General features: G+C 55.0%; 1 protein-coding gene across 1 annotated transcript; it reads left to right on the forward strand.

Annotated features, from left to right (window-relative positions):
- Window positions 1-5,563: 5,563 nt before the first annotated feature.
- On the forward strand, window positions 5,564-6,423 carry LOC100275769 (uncharacterized). Its single transcript, NM_001149772.2, has one exon. The coding sequence runs from the start codon at window positions 5,598-5,600 to the stop codon at window positions 6,216-6,218; it is 621 nt and encodes a 206-aa protein (NP_001143244.1). The 5' UTR covers window positions 5,564-5,597; the 3' UTR covers window positions 6,219-6,423.
- Window positions 6,424-9,875: the final 3,452 nt, after the last annotated feature.

Consider the following 9,875-nt stretch of genomic DNA (forward strand, 5'->3'; position numbering starts at 1 on the left):
CGGACTAAGCACAACAAGCGCGAAAAAATCCGATGTCTATCGCGAAGACTATCCGCGCAGAAGTCGCCTAAGGGTGCAGCCGGACTAAGCACAACAAGTGCGAAAAAAATCCGATGTCTATCGCGAAGACTATCCGCGCAGAAGTCGCCTAAGGGTGCAGCCGGACCAGCACAACAAGTGCAAGAAAACCCGAAGTCTATCACAAAGACTCCGCACAGAAGCCGCCTAAGTGCGCAGCCGAACTGGTACAACAAAAGCAGAAACGACAGCATCAAACCGTCCGCGCTAAGACCGACTATAATCACACCAGCACAGCATAGCCAACCATACCAGACAAAGTACACAACGCCCTCGCAGGCACAGGCACGCGAGGGCACACAACTTCATCTTACAAGTCTTTACACATATACAAGCGAGGGCGCCACACTCTACATCGGCTCAACCTTAGGAATAATTCCCATCTCCCTATAATTAAATAACATTATTCTAAGCTCCTCACCCGCAAAAAGACTTCGCAGTTCCCCCTCCCTTGTGCCCGCGGCGGCCGGCAAAGACAACAGCTCCTGCCGACCAGCCCTACTCACGCGAAGCCGAGCCCTTTCCTCCGCACTAACCCTACGCTTTGCAACCGCCCTTCGTCGTCGGCGCCCGATGCAAGGACCTGGCACGTCTGGCGCGCCCGCGGCGTGTGGCGAAGCCGCCGCCGCAGCTACGTCCAAGGCCGCAAAATAATCCAAGTCCTCCTCCGACGACTCCTCAGTCCACTCAACCGAGCTCCCAGAGTCAGTAAAATCAAAAAACTCAGATACAGACCCACCATATTCATTCCCACCTTCCGCGGTCGAAGCCGCCAAAAACTCAGTAGTAGCGGTTGCGTGCGCAGGCCCAAAATCTTGAACCTACGCAGCAACCAAAATTCAGCACAACACCCAAAAATTCCCCAACCCTAAACACCTACTACGCCACCTGCGAAGGCCCTGACGCTGCGGGTGCTTCCGCCGTTGGCTCCGCCGTTGGCTCCGCCGCTGCCTCCACCGTTGTTTCCGCCGCCACCGCCGCGGGATCTTCAGCACTCGGCACAGCAGCTGCGGGGGCATCAGGGGCGCCTTCGGCCACCTTCGGGGGCAGGTCTTCGCCGGCCACAGCGGATGTGGGGGCAGCCGTCGCGGTCGCTGCGGTCTCCGGGGTTGGCTCCAGGGCGACCCCAGTCACAGCCTCCGCGAGGGTCGGCTCCGGGTCTGGCAGCGCGCTGTTCAGAACCCCAAAGTCGTCCACCCGCTCGCCGCGCTCCGCCTAGGACAAGACACACAGATTCAGCAAACACACGCACAGCCCGCATACAGCAAACGCCAAACAAACAACAACGTTACCTGAGCCCTCGCAGTCTCGGCCCGCTCCCTGACCACCTCACGACCGTACAGACCCCACATCCGGTCATAAAGGGCCCCGACGGATTCCTTCACTACGGGGTCTTCGACCTTATAGATATCTCGCTCAAAATCTTCATCCGCCTGGTCGAAGGCCTCGAAGTGCCGGCACCCTTCGCGGGAGAGCGCGTTCATCGCCCCCTCGCAGGTGACCAGGGAAGCGTACGACATCAACCCCCCCGCGACGGCTGGAAGTTCCAGCAGCTCCTCCTGCACCCACTGCAGACAGCGAAGGCCGGGCTCTCGGTCCGGCACCTCGAAGTCACCGGTCCGCGCACCCAGCTCACGATATGTATCTATAAGCTGCGTGCGCGTCCGTTCGGCCTCCGCATGCATCGCGGCCTCGACCTCCTTCGCGCGGCTCTCCAGGGCGGTGAGCCGCTCTTGCAGATGTTCGGCGAGCTCCTTGGCAAGATTGCCCTCCGCCCGCGCCAGCTTGGCCTCCGCCTGCTCAGCCTGCCCCTTGGCGACGGCCTCGTTGGCTTCCCTCCTCTCCGCCGCCAGTTGGCACCGGAGGTCAGCCTTCTCCCTCTCCAGGGCGGCCACCCTGTCCGTCAGCTTACGGCACTTGCTGTCGGAGGCCGACTTCTCACGGACAGCGTCAGCATGTTGTGTCCGAAGTCTCTCGACTTCAGCAGACACAGCTGCCGTGAGGGCCCCCGACGCAGTACGGCTGGCGAAGTCAGCCACCTGCAGAGCCGCGACACAGTACGTAAGGTCGTTGCCCCAAAAGAGGTGGGGGAGAGAGTATAACTCAGCGGACCTGACTCAGCGCCTCCGTCGCCTGACTCAGCGCCTCCGTCACTCCCTTCAGCCGGCGGGTCGCTGCGCCCGCCTCGTCCCTGACCACAGCGAGGGCCGACACCTCGCCTCCGGCGTCAAGGGCCTCGCCCCTCGCCTTCGGCACTATGGCCGCTGTCGCGATCTCCGCGCCAGGCGCAACCATAGCAAGCTGGCCCTCGTCCGACCCTGCAACGCATCTTCGAATTTAAAAAATATATATATATATATAATAATAATAATAATAATAATAGGCCAACGACTTACCACCAAGATAGTCGTCTACAGTAATATCGGTGCCGAAGTCGGCAACGCGCTTGCCCGACAACGGCAACGCTCGGGCCGCCTTCGAAGCCTCCGCCACTCCGCTGGCCGGCGGCACCACCTTCGTTGACTTGGGGCCTCCGACGCCCGCCGTTGCCTCCGGCGCCTTGCTAGGTGCAGAGGCGCCCGCCTTCGCCGCCAGCGGCGGCTTGCCTCCACCGGAGGCCGCAGCCTTCGCAGCCCCCCGCTTCCTCTTCGGCCTAGCTTCATGCAGCCTGACAGCCGCCTGGCGTTTTTGCGCCGCACCTTGGCGATCCTTGTCCATCACTGCCCACACAACAGCACCGATATTCCGCCCGTAAGGAAAAACTCTCCACTGACGAACCATACGAGATGTAAAACAGTCCTCGCCAGCCGCGCAGGGGATAGGAACATTCCTAGGCCAGCAACCCCCGGTAACCCTCATCATCCGAGCCGAAGTCTCCCGGAGCTCGGGCGAAGACATCCTTTCCCCCGGGGCCGCACACGTCCTCATTAACTCTCTAGCAAAACTATCAGACACCCCAAGTCCTCCCATCGCAGTACCTAATTTTCTCTTTTTTGAGGAAGGGGCGGCCGCCAGCGCAGGGTCGCCTCCAGTCTCCACCGCCGGTTTCTTCCCACGGCGGTCCGCTTCGTCTTGACCAGGATAGCCGTCGTACGGCAATTGATTTAATTCGAAGACCCTGTTCAAACGGTCATTTGACCCGCGGATATCAAAGTTGCGCTGGCCTTCCGTCCTCGGCACGTAACGCCCCACGAGCCGCACCGCCCCGTCCTCCGCATCGCGCACAAAGGCGGCCGGGTCGCGGTTTCGCAGATTCAGTGCGAAGGCAGGGCTTCGCACCACCCTTCCTCCGTGAAAAGGCATCTGGCGAGGGCACACTTCGCCCAGCGCCCAGCCGTGCGCCAAGGGCCACACCCCATACGCCACAAACTCTTCAACTAAATCACGCCCACTGCTCTGACCGGCGGCGCACCGAAGGGCCCCCTCGTCTGCATCTTCCTCTGCCACTTCAAAAGGCGGATACGCAGAGTAATAATGAGAGCACATCTCAGACACAGGGAGTCCCTTATGGTCTTCGACAGTACCCTCCGCAACGTAAAACCAAAATTCATTCCAATTGCCCCACTTGTTGCGGGCGCACGGAACCAACTCCACTACTTGCATTGTGGTCTTGTCGGTCTTCGGCGTGAATGTGCATGACCCGAACTGGGCAACTTCGTCCCCAATCATCCTCTTCTGCCAATGCAAACAATAATACTTCGCAAAAACTTCAACCGACGGCTGTCCGCCGTACGAAGTCGTCGCCCAGACATACTTCGCCAGTGCCACCATGGCATTCGGTGTCAACTGATGTATTTGAACGTTGAATCTACGCAGGACTTCGCCAACAAACCGGTGCGCAGGCAAGCGGAGACCGGCGGCGAAGAACGCCTCGAAAACGACCAATTCACCATCCGGCTCGGGGACTTCCTCCGTCCCCGGAGCACGAGCAACTCCGCCGCCAAAGTAGCCCAATCGCTGCATATCTTCAACGCGGGCTGACGTCATCCGTGACACACCAAAATCAACAGAGTCGCCGGCGCGCAACTCCTCCACCATCAAGCTACTCAACGTCTCCTCAGACGAGGCGGCGGCCGGCGGCGTAGTAGCAGCGGAAGAAGAGGAAGACGACATTGCTACGTACCGTCGGCGGCGGCGGGCGGTCTGCTTCACTCGAGCCAGAACTCCGGTGAGCAAAAGGAGCAGCGGAAGAAGAGGAGCAGCAAGACGGCGGACGGCTAGGGTTTTCACGGAGCGCGGAAGGCAAAGTTCAAACAGCGCCGACCCCCGCCCCCTTTTATAGGCAGGGCGCGGCTCTTCGGGAAACCCGCAATCCGATAGGGCGCGACGCTTCGGGAAACCCGCAATCCAACAGTACGCCGTCCATCAACGGTCACATCAAAAACCCCCGCGGAACCACTTCGAGCGAGGGCAGCGTCTCCGCCATCTAGCGACGTCTTCGGCACCAGGTGACTTTGTCGAACTGGTCCCTCGGAGGGCAAATGTTGGGGCGAAGGCAAAGACGCCACTCTTCGCTCGAGGCCTTCGCTGATAACCGCTGGTCAGACAGAGACAGAACAGGCAGGGACACCCTTCGCTCCATTCGGCACCAGACGAAGACCGGCGACGAAGTCATCCCGCAGCGCGGCCTCGTTCATCTCTGAGGCCCACGTGTGATCTGGCCCATTGTAACGGGCCCTGCGTGGCCGCCTTTGTGTTACGGGCCTAATCTGTAAAGGCATGCTTGTAATTACAGCTTGTAACCCTGCTTTATGGGAATATTCTGGGGATAAACTAGGTGTCTGAGGGCACATGCGTCCTTAACACAAGGCGCTGGGCACTCAGATACCTATAAATACCCCCGCACAGTGCCCGTGAGAGGCTAGATTAACAGAGCTATTGCCCCCGAGCACGTAACCCTGTTGTCGCCACTGTTCACCCCTGTTGGCCTACTTGCTGCTGAGAGCAAGTTCCAACAACCACCAAATGACATGTACCTTAATATTTAGAAATAAACAATAACTATATTTGAATAAATATCCCAATAACTATTTATATGATATATAAAAACCATAAAAAATCACGGAAACAAGAAAGATCAGTAGAGGGAACTCTGAAGCGCTTGCGCCGGCTATATAGGTGAACAAGTCCCCTGGTTTACCATGATTCCAGGCTACAAACATGCCGAATTTGCGATTCCATGGTTTGTTTTTGAGGAAACAGTTCTGCCGAGCCGTAAACCGCAATGAGCTTTCAACGACAACCATTGCTTTCCGGATCATCCACGACCACGCCTACAGCTAGCTACAAATAATAGGATAAGAGCCTGGTACGTCTCATGGCCTCAAAAACATTCTGGGTCGTACGTGAAAGGTGAAAAGCTTTGGCACGCATTAGTCCAGGTCGAGACCAGAGTCGAGCAGGCAATCCGAACGCAGTCAACCACAAGTCATCAGGATTGCTGGCTGTCCTAGTCTTCGCACCAACACGTTACACGCACACGGCACACCATCTCTCTCGCTTCGCCCCAGAGTCCAGAGATGTCTCTCTCAGCAGCTTCCATCCTCCATGCCCTTCTCCTCACCCTTCTCCTCGGCGCCACGGCCTCCGTCACGGCTGGCAACGGCCACGTGAACCCGTCGATGTTTACCAACGGCACCGAGACGTGCTCCAGCGCCGACGACACGACGGAGAGATACATCTGCTACCTCTGCACGGGCCGCAACCCGTTCCTGATCAGGTACTGCCCCATCTACTGGGACGAGTGCCACCTCGTCCTCGTCTGTTACGACGACCAGGCTTCCGACTCCATTCCCGCAGTGCCCGTGCCGACGTCGCTAGGGCCGGCGGCGTCGGCCAACCCCAGTGAGCTGCACGAAGACGAATGCTACGTCATGAAGCTGTACTGGAACGGTAGCTACGCCATCGTCACCCGCCTCGGCTGCGCCCGGATCGCCAGATGCCTCCTCTCTCCTGCGGCGGGGGCGACATGGCTGGCAGCGACAGCCGACAGGGACGCCCTTGGCACCACCACCGCAGCGCCGGCGACGACGGCTGCGCTCCAGGGGAGATTAACGTCACGACTCGCGGATTTGCAGCGGTGCAGCACGCAGGTCACTACGCCGTCTCTGCATGGCGCCGTCGTCCGGACTCGTGGCTAGCGCTGTGTTGGCATGGACGCATGGTCGCGTACGGCGTACCGCGCTACATGTCGCCATGCGCAGTGCGAGTGCGTGTCAGGTCGCGCGCATGCGGAGTTTGTGCGGACCGGGCGTTTTTCCGTCCAAATGACTTTCGGACACTTCTAAAGAAGAAAGATGAGAGATTAGCTGTGTTAATCGGTAGGGAGCTTGCTTTGATCCCGACGAAAGAAAAATCAGAAATGCTTCACGTATGATCCACCCACCCGTATCACTGGAATGCAACTAATGTTAATATATGGTTGTTATTGACTTTTGTTCTGAACTAATGAATCTTAAGCCATTAGATGAATCTAATCGTGGCTAAGTTTATCATTATAGTCGTACATGTAGCAGCGCCAAAAAAAAAGTCCAACACCTCTCGAGCTCCCAATGTATACGACTGCGCGCTTCGGAAAATGGATGCATCTGTACGCAAAGATATGTCGCTACTTCAAGCAAATTGACTAAAATTTAGCTACGTTTAGCTTACGAACCCGGGTGTTGGGGCGAAGGCGAAGACACTACCCTTCGCTCGATGCCTTCGTCGTCTCGCTCCACCAACGACGCCAAGGACGCTGGTCCGATGAGGACTTCGGGACTGGACTTCGCGGGCGGCCTTCGCTCTTATCCATCACGAGACGAAGGCATGACTCCAACGATATCCGCTTGGCGTCGCGTCCTCATCGGGTCCGGAAGCCCAAATGGGATTCGGCCTACTGTAACGGGCCCCGCAGGGATAAGCGTGTTACGGGCCTCATCTGTAATAAGCCTTTTCTGTAATGACAAACTGTAACCTCCCCTTAGGGGAATATTTTGAGGATACTCTGGGTTCCCAAGGGCATAAACGTCCTTGTTTCTGGGCGGTAGGCACTCGGACACCTATAAATACTCCTGTACAGTACCCGTGAGGGGGCAGATTAACAGAGCTATTGTTATTTCCCGTTGAACTTTGCAAACACTCTCTCCACCCCCCACCCCCCGTTGGGTTACTGGTTCACCTAGACCAGTTCCAACATTTGGCGCCCACCGTTCGTGCTACGAACAAACCACCCGCGATGGCACCCAAGAGAGCTAGTTCGAAGGCAGCCCCATCCGTCGACGAAGCAGCGAAGGCAGCGCTGCTAGCCGAGAAAAAAGGCAAGGCCCTCGCAGACAACACCCCCAAGAAGCCTGCGAAGACGAAGTTTTCAGCAAGAGACAGTGCCACGAACACCCCACTCCCGAAGGCACCCTACGCACATGCAGCTCTGGAGGACTACCACAAGCACCACCCTCAGGCTTCGCTCCACCAGAAGGCGAAGACGCAACAGAGGACGGTGAAGTCATCGGCATCTCAGCCGAAGAACAGCTACAGCTACGGGCCCTGCGCACAGGGCCGGTCCTGACATTTCGGGGGCCCTAAGCAAAAAATTATATAGAGGCCCCGTATAACTATATATATATATATATATATTAAACATATATCAGTAAAAAAATTGTATATAACTTACTGTAATATAGAATATTATATATTATTGTTTATAAAATAACATTAGCTGAAATAATAAAAACTTACTTGTCACTTCTCATCTTATAAAATTTCTTCTAACATTTTTTATTCAAAATCATCGATTATACTACTGATATCGATATCATCCAATAGCTTCTTCTCGATGCATAAAGTCACCAAACCATTCAACCTTTCTTGACTCATTGTTGATCTTAAATAATCCTTCAGTAACTTTAATTTTGAGAAGCTTCTTTCAGCAGATGCAACAGTAACAAGCAGAATAAATAATATTATATAAGCAATAGAGGCATTAGGATAACAATCCACATATCTGGTATGCTCAAAAATCTCCATAGCAGACAATGTGCCGTTAGGCAAAGTAAACTTTAGAATATTCAATTTAGAAATCAAATCATTTAACTCAACATCACATGAACCATCATGAGAGAAAGTGTTTGCAAATTTAGTGCAACACTCTTTAAGTTCTCTATCATTTAGTGACCTTAGTTTGCTTGAGCTCAATAAAAACCCGAATATACCTTTAAACATGGGGAGTTCTTCAAATCTAGTCCTCAAAGAAGTGCTCGCCATATCAACTAATACCAAAAAAATAGTTGACTTCAAAAGCTCTCTTATTTTCTAGAATTTCTTCATGGCAACTACTTTCATCAAATTGTTTCTTTCTCGCCGCTTTACGCTTTACTGGAAATGATGCATTTACACCAATATCATTTGCAATATCTTTAGCAATAGTTACCAGCGAGCAACGGCTAGGGATTTTGGGAATAGAATATATATATATATATATATATATATATATATATATATATATATATATATATATATATATCTATTTGTGCCAGACTGGGGCCCTACTGACTTTGGAGGCCCTGAGCGGCGGCATACCCTGCCTACCCTCAGGGCCGGGCCTGCCTGCGCATCAAGAACCGCAACCTCCAAAAACAGAAAGGCATCCTCGAGGCCAAGCGCCAACGTGTCACCGCGCAAGCCAAGGTGCGCTAGATGATACAAGACGAGGAGTAGAGAGCCCGGGAACTCGAGCAAGAGATCGCGCTCATGCAGAGTGAAGGCAAGCATGATCTGCAGCATGGCCCGCCCCTCCAACAGCGCGCCAGCCGGAGACTTATTCATACCCCAGTGCGGGCCCTTCATCCCGCATGTCCCAGCTTTCCAAGGCATCAACTACCTTGATGAGCGAAGCCCCCTGGCTCTGCAACTCCAAGCGTCACCGTGGCCCACCAACTTCAGGGCAGGGACCTACCCCAAGTACAACGGCAGCACCGACCCAGCACAATACATCATGAGCTACCAAGTCGTTGTCGCATCATCCGGAGGGCATGACGCCACAATGGCCAAGTCTTTTATCATCGCCCTCGAGGGTTCGGCCTTGAACTGGTACACCAGGTTGCCACCATTGTCCATTGACTCCTGGAAAGGACTCCGAGACAAGTTTCTACTCAACTTCCAAGGATACCAACCCGATACCGATGCTTTGGACGAGCTATCACTCTACAAACAACAAGAGAAGGAAACCCTATGGGAGTACTACCGCAAGTTCCAGACTCTCAAGTCACAATTGCCTTCGGTCGACGACCACATCGCGATACACTACGCCATCAGTGGCCTTCGGGCTGGTGTCCTATACAGTCACTGCATCAGGGACCCACCCAAAAATCTCTAAGAGCTCTATCAGCTGTTCAAAAAGTACGCCAGATCTGAAGAGCTCCATCAGCGAAAGGTCGAGTCTCAGAGAAAGCCCAAGGACCCTCTGCAGTCCAGCCGAACCTGGACAAGGCCTTCGTAGTCAGACTCCAGACGGGACAGCCGCAGTCAGCAGCAGGTGCACAACATAGCCAACCAGCACCGCGCTGGCGAGACCGCTCGCCGTCAGGAATATCCCCCCAGCCGGGGCGGGGGACGGGCGCAGCAACCGCGCAGATATTACTGCCTTTTTCACGGCGAGGATTGCGCACACCCAACAAGGGATTGCTCGAAAACAAAGGCCACCGGGGACGGGATGTCTCGAGCACAACCAGGCGACAACCAGAGAGTTATCGCGCACACATATCATCACCACCACCCACAACCATACAACAACGGCCACGTCCAGCACCCACCCAACCATG

This window comes from Zea mays, chromosome 1, assembly GCF_902167145.1.
Source record: "Zea mays cultivar B73 chromosome 1, Zm-B73-REFERENCE-NAM-5.0, whole genome shotgun sequence".
Classification (NCBI taxonomy): domain Eukaryota; kingdom Viridiplantae; phylum Streptophyta; class Magnoliopsida; order Poales; family Poaceae; genus Zea; species Zea mays.

Coding starts and splice junctions, on each gene's coding strand:
- LOC100275769 (NM_001149772.2), top strand. CDS start 5,598: ATGTCTCTCTCAGCAGCTTCCATCCTCCATGCCCTTCTCCTCACCCTT.